The sequence below is a fragment of the Dama dama genome, chromosome 30, assembly GCF_033118175.1.
Source record: "Dama dama isolate Ldn47 chromosome 30, ASM3311817v1, whole genome shotgun sequence".
In the NCBI taxonomy this organism is placed as follows: domain Eukaryota; kingdom Metazoa; phylum Chordata; class Mammalia; order Artiodactyla; family Cervidae; genus Dama; species Dama dama.
In genome coordinates, this window is record NC_083710.1 from 35,075,539 (window position 1) to 35,090,877 (window position 15,339).

Below are 15,339 nucleotides of genomic sequence, written 5' to 3' on the forward strand. Positions count from 1 at the left end.
AAAAAGAAAGGAGGGAACAATGAAAGGAAAAGACACTGTGACCTCATCTTCGCAAAACCAGGAGTGGATCATTGTGGCCAGGGTATAGCGCTGAGCCTGAGGCCTGCAAACATGAGACCGACCCCACCCCTAGATTGTTGGCTAAACCTTGCCAAGGACTTTGCAGATCCCCAGACCCATTTCGTGAGGTTTAGCAGAAACTGGCAAGCCTTGCTCAAAGAGTGAAATAATGAAACATGGATCGTTACACCCTAATAGGTGTAGCCAGGATTCATCATCTTTTGTTTCTAGAAGGAAGCAAAAAAAACCAAAAAAAACTCACATGGTGATTTATTAGGAGAAAGCCTGCCATGAATCCACATACTGAAGACAGTCATTGCCTGAGTTTGTGTCTGATGTCGCTGCCTAGAGAATAGGTTACTGCTTAGAGAGGCGCTAGAGGGAAGAATCAGATTGTACTCAGGAGACCCGAGTTCCCAGGCTACTCTGGTCAGTGTTTTGATGCTTTGATTTCTTCATCTGCAAAAAGGCAATAACCCCACCAATCTCACTGGCTTGTTGCGAAGAACTGTTGAGATAGTATGTGTGTGAAAGTCCATTTGAAGAACCTGAAGTGCTGGATCAGGGCTGCTATGGCACATGTTGGAAACATGTCTCGACAGAGCTGTGGTTCTGAGCATCTTGCTCTGAGTGGGTTTGCCTCTTAGCAGAAAATTACAGATTGTAGGAATCATTTGAGAAATGCTATAACTCTATACTCAGACCATGACTACTTCTACATCTGTTACACATTTTCTTTCTAGGTAAATAACAGAGCCTCTATAAGGCGACGCATTGACCAAAGCAGTCCCCAAAATAATGTATTCTACAGCATCCTTGTTATTGACAAAGTGGAGAACAAAGACAAAGGGCTTTACACTTGTCATGTGAAAAGCGGGCCATCACTCAAGTCTGTTAACACCTCGGTGTATATATATGGTAAGCAACCCTCCCCTGCTTTCCAGTCACTGCAGATTTGGGGGGTGGGGGGCGCAGTTCTATAAATCATGTAACTTTTCTTTTGGACAGGAGGTAGTCTGTCATGAAAAAATACAACTTCATCTCCCTTCACCCCCTGCCCAAGTGCAAATCACATTAAGTATTCTTCAACTGTAATTCTTTTGCACTGATTCAAGTATCTTTCCCTTACAAATTTATTGTGGATAATTAGTCAGTTAGATCATATTAGAATCTATACAAAGTTATTTGTTTAGTGTTGCATTGGGCTTCGCTGGTGGCTCGGGCAGTAAAGAATCTGCCTGCAATGCAGGAGACCCAGGTTCGATACCTGGGTCAGGAAGATCCCCTGGAGAAGGAAATAGCAACCCATTCCAGTATTCTTGCCTGGAGAATCCCATGGACAGAGGAGCCTGGCAGGCTGCAGTCCATGTATTGCAGTCCATGGGGTTGCAAAGAGGTGGACACAACTGAACAACTTTCACTTCACTTTACATGAACAAAACAGAAAAATACAATCAGTTTTAACTTTTATAACCTTTAACTTCTGGAAGAAATTTCTGAGATCATACTGATTCAGAGAAAAATATGCTGTGATAAATTACTTAGAACTGATGTTCTTTTATCCCTGATTTTATTCTCATGAAATCCTAATATTATTGTTTAATCCCAATAGGCAAATTCTGTCGAGAAAATACTTTAACCTTTTCAGAAGTCTTAAAAACCTAATTTTATTTCTGCCATTGAAAAGATAACCTTGTAAGGAGCAGAAACTAGAGGACAGTTCTACCAATGCCTTTGATATTCTTTTGACTTGCTTCAGTTGATGTTTTATATCAAGTTAGTTGTTCTAGAGTGCATGGAACAACTTTCTCCCATGGCACTCATATTGGCCAGGTTGATTTTTTTTTAGAAGTATCTTAATATGTGTTTTTTTATAGATGTTCAAGGTGTTTCTGTTGCCCTGCCACTGGGCTTTTATATCCTGGGGACCATTTGATTTTGCAAATATTTCACTTGTTGGGGTACTTCTAAATGGTTTTATTCACTGATCAGTACTTGAGCACGCGTGTTAGTCGCTCAGTTGTGTCTGACTCTTTGTGACCCCATAGACTGTAGCCCACCAGGCTCCTCTATCCATGGGATTTCCCAGGCAAGAATACTGGAGTGGGTTGCCATTTCTTTCTCCAGGGGATCTTCCCAACTCAGGGATCAAATCCAGGTCTCCCACATGGTAGGCAGATTCTTTACCATCTGAGCCACCAGTAATTCAGTTCCATTTACTCCCTGGCTGCACCCTCCTTGAATGGGGTTTTTGGTTCAGTTTTGTTTACATGTAGTCTTTTCTAATGGATTTCTCTCTTCTTTCAAAGACAATGCATTCATCACTATGAAGCCTCAACAGCAGCAGGTGTTTGAGGCTGTAGCTGGCAAGCGGTCTTACCAGCTCTCCATGAGAGTGAAGGCGTTCCCCTCTCCAGATGTTGTCTGGTAGGATCACAGTCATGTTCCTCACAGCTTAAGACATGCTTTGTCAGTAGGAAGATGCAGGAGCCTTGAGAGACTTGAATTCCTGAAAAGAAACAATATACATTTCCCAGACAACAGTGGAGGACTGGGGTCTGGGCTGATTTCTACGCTGGGAGCGGAGTGAGTGGGAAGGGCTGATGGGGAGGACAAATAATGTAACAGGACGGAGCAAGGGTTAGGGTGTTTTGAGTGCTCCTGGCGGTTTAGTCGTTCATTCCCTGTGACTAAATTTCTGCCTCTCTAAACCTTCCTATGATGTCAACTTCCTCTGAATGGAGTATGTTGAGCAACGATTAGGAAGCATCTTGAGTATGTAACATGCTCTATTAACCCTGAAGAAGTGGGCCCTTGTGATGAGGATAATAATTCTCTTATAATCAGAAAATAATTCTTTTAGATACAGCTGGGCTGAAAGTTCCAGTCTTGTTTTAAAATTAAACAAACATTAATAGAGATAAGACTGATTTGGTGGCAGGGGTGCACCCATGGCCCTACTTGAACTAATTAAAAGGTTTTCTGGCTGGAAGTTTGCATATTCAGAAACGCTTTAAGCAACTTTGTATTTTAATGCGAGCCCAACACCTGATGTAAAACAATGTAATCTGTTGATAATCTGCAATCATTTTGTGAAATCATTTCTAAATGTCAGGATCTTTGGCCCAGGCCATTGCATTCCAAACAAAGAGTATAGTACACAGCTAATGAGGAAAACAACCCACACAATATAGAATCTCAACCAGAGCTTGTTTTGCTTTCAGTATGAAATGGGTGTAGCATTTTCGTTTTCCTCTACATCGTTAATAGGGCATTAAAGAGAAAATGAGACTTTGTGCTATGTCCCTTCTTGTCGTTGCAGTAGAAGAGAGGTTTTGTTTCATAATATCTAAAACGTTTAATAGTAAATTTCCTATGAATGTATGTTATTCCAATAGGAATAATATACACTCCACTCTGGGAAGTACATAGCCCTCTGTTCAACAGTGCTAATTTCTCCAGTAGCTAAGTAGCAAAGACCTAAAACAAACAAACAAAAAATCCAATTTTGAAAGTAACAACTTGTTCATAAGAAATAATTTAAAGTAATACCAAAATGGGATTTACAATCACAGCAAAATGCGTGGTTTAAAATCACGCATTTTGCTGCTTTGAAAATGAGACCCACTGGGAATTAGAATTTGTTGCATGCCTGTGAACCAATGCCATTGCTAACATTACAGCTTTATGCAGAACACAATAAATTCCTACTTGTTGTTTAGTCGCTCAGTCATATCTGACTCTGTGACCCCATGGACTGTAGCCCACCAGCTTCCTCTGTCCATGGGATTCCCCAGGCAAGAATACTGGAGTGGGTTGCTATTTCCTTCTCCAGGGGATCTTCCCGACCCAGGGATCAAACTTGCATCTTCTGCACTGACAGGCAGATTCTTTACCACTGAGCCACCAGGGAAGCCTATGAAAAATGCCCGTTGAAAGAAATGTGCCATTTAATGAAATCACAGAGTTTTACAGTTAAGAGATCTTTGAGAAACTTGGAGAAACTGAGAATCAATGACTTAGTCAAGTTCACGGCATACACTGGCAGAGCCGGGGTGAGCCTTCTAGCCTGACTCTCGGTTCTGTATGTAATTGAGTGATATCTAGGCATTGAGTCTGTCTCTAAAGTTCAAAAAAATTATTTTTAAGTTTATACCTTTTGTTTGTGAATTTTGTGCCTTAATCTTTCCCAGAGGAAAGAACCTTGATAATCTTGATTTCACTATAGCTTATGAAAGGGACAACTGGTGTGACCATTTATATAACTAATAAGAACTCCACATGAGGCCACAATGGGAAAGTCTATTTTTGTTTTTATCTGGAGAAGTGATCTAGTTGATCTGACTTACAATGACCCTTGTATTGCGATGGAGCCTCATGGAGAACTCTGAAAAACATCTCAGATGGAATCAGCCCGTGCTTCTGGGTTAATACTTAAGTCACAGTAGCAACCAGCATCCATGTGGGTACATTAAATCATCACTTGTCTTTCTTCCCTCAGCTTACTTCTACCTCTTTGCCAATCAACAAAGCAGTGTTTCCCAATCTAAAATTCCCCCACTGGGCTTTACTAAGTCAGTGTCTAAATGTTTTACGTGGCTGTTGAGGAATCCAGGGCTCTAGATGTCTAAACTGGAGCTCACATCCTTACATGGCAATGTTAACATGTTATCTAAGAGGTGGTGTGAAATAACTTACTGATCATGCGCTTAACCACAGGTTAAAAGATGGGTCACTGGTCACTGAGAAGTCTGCCCGCTATCTGGTTCGTGGCTATTCATTAATTATCAAAGATGTGTCTGCCGAAGATGCAGGGGACTACACAATCTTGCTGGGCATAAAGCAAGCAAATGTGTCCAGAAACCTCACTGCCACTCTGATTGTCAATGGTAAGTTCACCATTCAAACATTCTATTGGTTCTGGTGGAGGTGAAATTAGTGACTGTTTGTGTCAAAAGCCAGTAAATAAAATAGATAATGAATGAGAACCTGCTGTCTAACTCAGGGAACCCTATTTGGTGCTCTGTTCCGACCTAAAAGGGAAGGAAATCCAGAAAAGGGGGGATATATATATACTCATAGCTGATTCAATTTGCTATGCAGTAGAAACTAGCACAACATTGTAAAGCAACTGTACTCTAATAAAAATTAATTTTTAAAGTCAGTATAACAAAAAAAATAAAAATTTTTTCAATTGTTTTAAAAACCACTATGCCCCCATCCCAACTATTTCATGGTTGCTTCTTATCTCCCATAGCAATATGATTTTTTTTTTTTTATCATTGTGATCAGAACGTACATACCATGGAATCAAGTTTTTACCTGCTCTCAAAACACACCTATTGCTTTTCAGTTGACATTATGATGACAGTTACACAGGTTTGGTTTTCATCCACGTGTTTGTCTCCTTGACATCAAAACCAGCGAGAACGTGGTCCTTGGTGTTGTGGTCTAGTCATTAGACCAGTTCTCAACCTCTGTCCTGTTCTCTCCTTTCAGTGAAACCCCAGATTTACGAAAAGTCTGTATCATCATTCCCGAATCCGATCCTGTACCCACTGGGCAGCAGACAGACCCTGACCTGCACCATTTATGGAGTCCCCACACCTGCCATCACATGGTTCTGGCACCCCTGTAACCATAATCACTCCAGAGCAAGGTAGGCACAGTTCGTTTCTCAAATAACTTTCGAATGCTCTTCGACATCTGGACTCCAGGGTCTTTCATAGCCACAGATGGGAGTTGGCACTTGGGATGTGCGGTCCACAGCGGGCAAGGCTTCCCCTGCCCTGGCAAAAGGTAGGCAGTCTACCTACGCTTCTTCCTTACCATGGCTAACTGCATCCTAATTCTTACAGTTCTAGACTGGGAGCACAGGGACAGAATGAGGGTCCCCCTGTGAACCACTCTTCGGAACTCGGGTTGGAACTCCCGTCTCTTGTTTTCCAACCGGGCACCCCCAGACTTCGGCTCCTTCACTACATCAGTTACTGGTCCCCCCATTTAGCACTTCAAAAGCACTGAGCATGACATCAGATCTTCCCACCACTGGTGATCATTGCCTTGCCTAGGCTCTGTGTGTGCTGTTACCCTTGTTGGAAATGACCTTCCACGTGCCTTCTGCCCCTTCTAAGAGGTCCATCTTTATCTTCCGAGGCTCATCAGTGGGGTCACGTCTCCACGAGCCTTCCTGACTTTCTCGGTGAGACTCTTTCCTCCCTCCTCAGCGTGAGCAGCCCTTTGCTGACACCACCGTCACATGAGAAGGTGTGGGTACACTTGTCTTCTCTGAGCTATGAGCTGGTTCAGCATCCTCTCTGCACACACAGATGCCCGGGCTGTATTTGCCCTCTCTTAACCATGCCGTTTCCTTGCTTCCTGTTGACGACCGAGCCCTGCTTGCCGTTTTCCATTACTGTTTAGTCTAGAGGATTGATACATGATAGTTCATGGGAGGGAATCTGAAGGTACACAAATAGAATTGATGGGTGCAGTAGTCAGATAGTAGTGAGACTGCTCAACAATTAGCATTAGGCCAAGATGTTTTTTTTTATTGCTTTTCGTCCCACTTGTAGAGTGGTTGGGAGAGTTGCTATTATTTTTTTTTAATTAGCTTGATAAAAAAATAAACACGACATAAACAGAAGAGGCTATTTGGTTTTCTAGATACTTCCTGCAATTTCAGCCTGTCTTCATCTTGTGTTTTAGTCTTTTAAGGCATATTACCCTGATTGTGAAAGTTCCTGGATGAGTGTGTGATTCCTGAGAAGTGGCTGTTGTCACACATCTGATTTCTCATATGAATGAATCCTTTGCTAAGAATAGAAATATGAGAACTCACAGATCTGGAATACCTAATCTACCACTGTGATTACTCAACCCCAAAGAAAGTGAAATATACTGAGATTTTATTATTTTGCTGATTTGGAAATAGAATCCATATTTATAGACTCTTTAAGGCCTTGATGTTTGTGCTAACCCAACTTGCAATTGGGGCTTCCCAAGTAGCTTAGTGGTAAAGAATCCACCTGTCCATGCAGGTGTCTTGGGTTTGATCCCTGGGTCGGGAAGATCCCCTGGAGAAGGAAATAGCAACCCACTCAGGTGTTTTTACCTGGTGGGCTATAGTCCATAGAGTTTCAAAGAGTTGGACACAACTTAGCAACTAAACAATAACTACTTGCAAATGCATTTAGAATAACTAACTTTAGTTTTAGGTTTGGATAAAGGTATAGAGTTGAATTTTTATAAAATAATATAGCCTTTTAAGAATATTCTTATTGTGATTTGACAGTAGCAAATCTAAAATTTCATTTCTATTCAGGATTAGAGCTAATGACTATGTTAGAAAATAAGAATTATGAGTGACAGAACATAATATTATGAAGTTAAGTTTGAATAATGCTAATAAAATATGGTTTTGGAAATGAGGTCAGCTGAAGTGAAACTTTATAAACATTACCTCTTTTTTTCCCGATTTCTCTGTGGTAAGGGGGATCCTTCTTCCATTTTACCAAGTATGCTTGCCAAGGCCTAGAAAGATATCTTATTCCTCTTGGAACTTTCTCAAAGATTGAGAGCAATACCTTAAATCTTCTGTAAATGTTTGTTGGCCGTCTGACATATTCTCTTAATGCTAAAGGCTTTCTTTTCTTTCTTTCTTCCTATCATAAGACAGATCACAAATGAAAGTTATCACTCTTTCTGTGATGATTCATTTACAAATAAATTGTTGCTTGAAATTATCTGCAGAAAATGTGTGTATCCTTAAGAGTTTCTCATTTTTTAAGTCAGTAGACTGAGTAGCTTACTTGTTTCAAATCCAACTTTGATGCTTGATGGTTGAATCAGTACATTTAATGTAGAGATATTTCAGAAAGATACATGGGACCTTTGTACACTAGAGAGCAAATAGAAAAACTTTATTTCACCCCGCAGAGAGATCAGAGCTCACACTGACAGACAAAGCCCTCTTTTACTACTAAAATTTTTCAAATATGTCTTTATATGAACTGTTTTTATATACTTAGATTCAATTGCAGACAGGAATTTTAGATAGTGACATTTGAATAATGGATATTCTAGTGCATTGGATTGTAAAAATCTTACTGATTCTGGGTTACACAGTACATAGTTGCAGAATGTTATCTGTGCATCTTTGTCAAAAGAGATTATGTGATTAATATATACATATTACTCTTGAATATGTAGACTAATTCTTGGTATTTAATTTTTAGGTTCTAGTTAAGGGATATATCTATGGACTATACCAAAGCATTTATCTTGAGGTTAGAATGTGTTTAAGTAGCTCAAAACTATTCACTGGTTTAAAGTGGCCAACTGGTTAATGAGTCTAAAGTAAAGAGATTCAGACTTACTGTATGGTTTCCTGGAGTCCAACAAATATATTTTTTAAAATGATCGGAACTGTTCAAGTAGTTCATCTTTGTGAATACTAAGAGCCTTAAATAAATTTAACAAAAATTGCCTCCTTTAAAAACAATGTGGTAAGCTGCTAAGCTATGCTCAAACTGAATGACATTTGTGGTTTTTTTCACCTAGAATTTGTTCTCATAAGACATTAGGATAAGGATGGGGGAAAGGTAGTTACTTTTAAACTCACATACATAATGAGCTGAGGGAAAATACAGTAGAATCTTCACCGCCTTTTAATTCTCTGCATATCTGGATAGTAAAGTAGTAGAAGCAGCAGACTGTTTTGAATTTTTAAAAACATCGTGTGTGTGTTTAGTTGCTCAGTTGTGGGTCAGACTCTTTGCAACCCCGTGGACTGTAACCCCCAGGCTCCCTGGTCCATGGAATTTTCCAGGCAAGAATACTGGAGTGGTTAGCCATTTCCTTCTCCAGGGGATCTTCCCAACCCAGGGATCAAACCCATGGCTTGGGCCACATCTCCTTCATTGCAGGCAGATTTTTCTACTGTAATGAGGTGGAATGTGGGATTTCTCTCACCTCCAGCAACTGGCAGAGACTTCTAAATAGATTGGCCTAACTTGCCCCATGTCAGCCTGAGCATAAACCAGGGAGCTCACAGAAGGGTGGTGAGCTTACAGTATTTTTCACACGTGTTCTTTACAGCTTCTGTTCATATGAAATAGGGGTGATGACATACACTTCATAGAGAGTATGTAAGGCTCAAATAAGGCAGTGTGTCTGAGAAAGGTACAGAGTGCCCTGGGAGTCTTGCAAGGTTGCAATTATTGCTTGCATTAGGGTAAATGTCTCCAAGTAAGGCTCCAAAACTTTCAAGGAACCTGGATAACATTTTCCTCCCTACTGAAAAGCTAGTTTCACAACAGTGAGAACTTTTACCTATTATTTCTGAGACATGAGCACAAAGACTATGGAAAGTAAAATGTGATTTTGCTGTGCTTTAGAAAGAGAGATCTAGTAGGTCTGGGTTGCAAAATCGAGGAAAACAGAATTTATGGTTTTTCAGAAGCAGAGAAGAAGAAGGCAAGATAGATGAGCTAGGCAAAAGTAAGAATGAACACAAATGTATAACAGAGGAGCTGGGGCCAGCTGCATTCATTGTTTCCCGTCATGGGAGGAAGTGGTTCTGACCTGCGGGTTGGCTGAAGCTGGGGTGGGGTACACTGGGATGTAAGAGAGCTGACTCCTGCCAGATTTTTAGAATTTCACCCCCCTCCCACGCCCTCCAACCCAGACTGTGAAGAACTGAGTAGAACTGTTAACCACCCACGAGGTGAGCTGGTCGCCATCTCATGGCCCTAGGTGAGCTCTGTCACAGTGCTGGTCCAGTCTCAGAAAAGTTTCTCAGATAAGGCCGCCTGCTCCACGGAGGATGCTCTGTAAAGGAACAATATGGGACTGTTTGGAAGGGTCCCCTCTTTGGAGAACGGGGAGGATGAATTTGAGGAAGCCAGGAGAAATTGGGGAAGGGCAATCTGGTTCTTTACTGTAAGGAGGTTCAAGGACAGCAGCCTTTAAGGATGGCAGTTTGGGTTTTAGAACAGACATTCTTTAGACCAGAGACTACCATAATTCTCCCATTCTCAGCATCAGAAATTATCATTTCCAGGTCATAAGCAACACTAATAGATTACAATAGAGTTACAACACATCTGTGTCATCATGCTTGGAAATGGAACCAACATCATGGAAAATGTTAGGTATATTGGGTTCTTATGAAAGTCTCATTTCCTTCACCAGCTATATGTGACCCATAAAAATCTGTAGAGAGAAATCTGATACACTGTGTTGACATTACCTATCATCTTACAATGCATTGTGCACACGGTCAGTATTCAGTCTAAATAGACTTACCATCTACTGCTACTGATTGAGCAAAACAAAGATACATACCTTTTGCGTTTAGAATTTAATGATGTAAAGTCAAACCACTGGGTTAGTATCCTCTCTATATACATACCTGCAGCGTCTCTTTTCCACAGTCTTGGGTATGGAGACCTGGGAATGAAGGAAGTGGGTTCTATTCTTGGCCCTGTCCCTGACTTCTCTGTGACCTTGGCCAGTTATTTAATCTGGGCTCCAATTTCCCCTTCTGTGAATGGTAACTGCCCTGCTTCCCCTTTCCTATAATACCCAGTGAGTTAACGAGTGAAATGAGACAACCACTTAAAATGACGTTTTCTTCTTTCTGAAGAGCTTGAAATAATTTCCTAGTGGTTGCACACTATTTCCCTTCCACTTCTTACAAATTATAAAGCCATTGGACCTCAGGATTAGCTCTGAAGGTCAGGGCCAAATGAACAACAACAACAACAAAAAAACGAATGCAGAGTGGTTGTTAAGAAAAGTCTTACATGTGATGGTATATACCGTGGTGCAGAATTGACTCAGTAATTATAATGTCGATAATCACTCATTAAGGAAAAAATATAGCAGCTCCTCCACTCCTACTATTTTCCTTTGTCAGTCCTGTCCAGCCCGTACAGACCAAGGAAGGCATTGTCGTTCTTTGCCCAGTTAGCCCTAAAACTTTGCTTGTTCCATTTGGTCTTTTGCCAGTGCAGTTTTTCAGAACGCATGCAGTATAACTGGATTCTCAGCTCATGGAAGGTGATGTGGGTAGAGTATTCTTTATTGCTTTCTTAGTTAAAATGGTGGGTTTGCTAAGAAAACCTAGTAGACATCCATGGAATGTCAAGGAACTACTTCCAAAGCTTTAAAGCAAATCAGATTTGGAGTCTCAAATAATTCTGTGTTTAGGTGTTTCATAGAAAGTATTGGGTTGGCCAAAAAGTTTGCTTGGATTTTTCCATAAGATATTATGGAAAAATCCAAACAAACTTTAAAAAAAAAAATTTATTTTAAAATTGGAGGATGATTACTTTACAATACTGTGCTGGTTTCCACCGTACATCAGTATGAATCAACCATATGTATACATGTGTCTCCACCATCCTGAATCCCGCTCCCACCTCCCTCCCTACCCTACCCGTCCAGGTCCAAACAAACTTTTTCCCAGCCCGAAAATATTCCCTGTAACACAGCATTGTTCAGACGGCAAAGAATCTGCCTGAAATGTGGGAGCCCCGGGTTCGATCCCTGGGTCGGGAAGATCCCCTGAAGAAGGGCATGGCAACCCACTCCAGTATTCTTGCCTAGAAAATCCCATGGACAGAGGAGCCTGGTGGGCTATAGTCCATGGGGGTCGCAAAGTGTTGGACACAGCTGAATGACTAACACACACAACATTGTAAATCAGCTCTACTTCAATTTTTTAAAAAAGAAAGAAAATTATATTCCCTAACACACGGTTTGACATTCCATTTCTGAAACACTCTTGCAGGGGGCGGTAGGGAGGAATGTTTTATGGGGGAGGGGAGATGGGGTTGGCCTACAAAATACAGAGGCAGAGGCCTCTAGGAACTCTGAGAAGTTGCCTAATTGCATTTCTCTATTGTTTACATCACCAAATTGGCAGAGAAAGAAGGCCTGAATCATTAAGGATGTATTAGGTCTAGATCATTTGGGAGAAGCAGTTTTGTGCACCAGTGGGGTATGTAAAATTAACAGGGCAAAAACAAAACAATCATTAATGGTAGTTAATGAGAAATGTATTCAAGGACCCAAATTTAATTGACTACCAGCATGGCTGTCTATTCCTTTTATGCTGAAACAATTTTATGTCCCGTATCTGATTTTTCTAGCAACAAAATGCAAGTTTTACTGGTTTAAGCTCTCAAAAAGCCAACCTCTCCTGGGGCTAGATGTAGGTCAATGTCAGACAGAAGCTGTAATTTAAGATGACCTCGTCTTTTGGAAATTTGATCACATACTTCACGCTTTAATATTTATCACACGCCTTCTAAGTATACAATTTGCACCCACGTCTCATGTGGGTATACCTAGGCAGACTCCAACCAGACAGGCTCCAGAGAATTTTAACTTGGCACACGCAAACCTCAAATCAAAACAGGGACTTAAAAGATGACCACTTCACCCAAGCCCACCTGAACAGGACTTTGAGCTTTAACAACAGCAGCGTGAATCTGGCCACCCCCAAGAAGCTTTCATCATAAGCCAAAAGTGGCTGCTCACCTGGGAAACGTCTTGCCTTCTGTTATATAATGATGGGATAAGGAAGTGCTCGCCCCCCTTGTGAGTCTTCCAACAACAACCCTTATTAATATTTCATGCAGAGATCTCAGAACAGAGTGAGCTCGTTTGCCAATGCCTTTTTGCCACTTTCCTACACTTTGTGAGATTTTCCTCATTCCCCACTCTTCCTAGGAATACAGGGAGTCCGATGAATAATTGCTGCTAATGAATTAACTGTCTCCTGTAATTCCTATCAAACGTTCCATTGTGTGTTTAAATTGAACCAAAAGGCTGAGTCACAGAAAGTCTTGCTGGGTGATTTTTAGAGGGATCTTTTGAGCAAAGTTCAATGTTAGCTTCCCCAGAGTAGGAAAACCAGAAGGTAGCAACCCACAGTTTGGGGAGATTCCTCCAGAACATTGGCAGAACCTCCCCAACTGTCTTTGGCCCATGTTCACAGGTTTTTTTTTTTTAATTGAATAGGCATTTTCATGACCGAATCTGGAAACTCCTATCCTGACACAAGATCCCGAGATAATATGTAAACAAATCCCTTGTAAAACATGCACCTTTCCTTGGAAAGGCACATCTTAGTTATGTATCCATGGGCTGGAGAGACTGTTTCTTGAAACATGGACCTTGGTCTGCAGTTTTCATGTGTTGGGTTGGCCAATATATCTTTCCATAAGATATTATGGAAAAAGTGAAATGAACCTTTTGGCCAACCTAATAAACTTCACTGACCTTTTAGGTGAAAAAGCAGAACCTGGTGGACTGGACTAGAAGGAAGCGTGTGATCGATTTATACTGGGGTCGAGGTGGTACTTTCTAATGGGCTTCAATATTCACTTCTTCATACCTTCTCTAGAAGCCTCATGGGATGTGTTGTCAGCTTGAATGCAGCTGACTACTTCATGATGGTAGCTGTTAAAGATTGAACCAATGATCCTTTCTAGGGCCAAAGTTGTGCACATTCCATTCCATGCATTGCCCCTAATCTGTGCAACAATTCCACACGATGGCCACAATTTCCCCATAAGGAAACTGAAGCTCAGAATTTTCTCTCTCAGGTGTTTTCGGATCTGGGATAGAAGAGGCTAAGTAGGTTGGCATTTCAGATGGTTACTGTTTGTTGGTGAGCCACGGGACCTCGCAAGGTAGATCGCTGTGGGTTCCTAGAGGAAGGAACAGAAGTCCTCGAGGGGACAGGTTTGGGAGAACAGTGGCCTCACTTTTTGGGTTTACTCTTGTCACCAGCGATCTCAGAGTCCACTGGTTGAGTTAAAGCTGACCTGGGGTTGGGGGAGGAAAGAAGAAAGAACTTAGCAGCTGTTGGGGGAATCTGACTCCAATCTCACAGCCTCTTTGGGAACCAGGGATGATGTGAATGAAGCTGGTTCGGGCCCCAAACCTGCAGAGGGAGTAGACCCTTTGAGGGGGTAGAGACCCCACAGGGACAAGCGAGCCTATATAGGACCAACCTCAGGAGGGCAACCAGTGAATCAAACAGTGAACTGGCACGTTCCCTGAATAGTGCTGCCGTCTCTGTGACTTTCCCACCACGCAGGCGTGTTTGAGCTCCTACAGAGAAGTCCCATTCCCTTCCATTCATGGTTCAGGATTAATTTTCTGGGTCAGGATTCAGCAAACACGCAACTCTCAGCAGGCCTCACAAAGCTCATGGAAGATTGATAAAAGGAGATGAGGGAGAAAGCATAAGGGTTTACAGCTGATGAAAGGCAACATGGAGGCTATGGACCTCAGCCTCAACGTGCCTGGATCTAGTCACTTTGAGTGATTCTTTCACTTAGACTTTAAGACATTCTAAATATCATATGATATTGTGGACTCTTAAAAAAATGGTATAAGTGAACTTATTTACAAAACAGAAATAGAGTCACAGATGTAGAAAAGAAACTTACGGTTACCAGTGGGGAAAGGACAGAGGAGGGATAAATTGGGAGATTGAGACTGACTTGTAAACACTAATGTATATAAAATAGAAAATAAGGACCTTCTGTATAGCATAGGGAACTCTGCTCAATACTCTGATGACCTATATGGAAAAGACTAAAAAAGAGTGGATATGTGGATATGTATAGCTGATTCACTTTGCTGTCCAGCAAAAACTAACACACTGTAAATCAACTATACTTCAAAAAATTTTTTAAGAACTTAAGATATTTTAGAGATTAAAGAGAGCTTGTCTTACAGATGAGAAACTGAAGCTCAAAGATAATTATTCTTCCCCTCATGGCTAGATGATGGTAAGCCCAGGACTAGACCCAAGTCTCAAATTTCTGTCTGCTTATTATTCCTGTTTATTCTTTTTTAGGTTATGAAAGTATGGTAGCACACTGACAGGAGACTTGGAAAATACAGAACGAAGTTAAATACAGTTCCACTATACATTATGATTATTTTTTAAGTAGATAAATTAAGATTTTTAATTGTAGTTTCAATATCAAACTCTCAAAAATTATTATAATAGAAAAGTAGAAGGACACAGTAGACCTGAAAAGCACTGTGAACCAATTCAACATAATTAAGATTTATACAGTTTTCACACAACAGCAGGATACACGTTCTATTCAAGTTTCCATAGGTCAAAAACAGGAGACACTGGCACATATTCAGAGACATAAAGCAAGGTGCAAAAATTTCATGGTCTAAAGGTATTGAAATCATACAGAGTCTGTTCTCTTATTAGTGGAATTGGTAGAAATCACT

The 15,339-nt window shown here is 41.0% G+C and overlaps 1 protein-coding gene across 2 annotated transcripts in view; it reads left to right on the top strand.

Annotated features, from left to right (window-relative positions):
* The window catches only part of FLT1 (fms related receptor tyrosine kinase 1), a 200,122-nt gene that overhangs the window by 67,135 nt on the left and 117,648 nt on the right, over nucleotides 1-15,339 (top strand). For both annotated transcript variants that reach the window (XM_061133717.1, XM_061133718.1), the window contains exons 7-10: nucleotides 804-978; nucleotides 2,370-2,487; nucleotides 4,780-4,949; nucleotides 5,560-5,719. In XM_061133717.1, coding sequence (XP_060989700.1) covers nucleotides 804-978; nucleotides 2,370-2,487; nucleotides 4,780-4,949; nucleotides 5,560-5,719 — 623 coding nt within the window. The remainder of the gene's footprint in view (nucleotides 1-803; nucleotides 979-2,369; nucleotides 2,488-4,779; nucleotides 4,950-5,559; nucleotides 5,720-15,339) is intronic.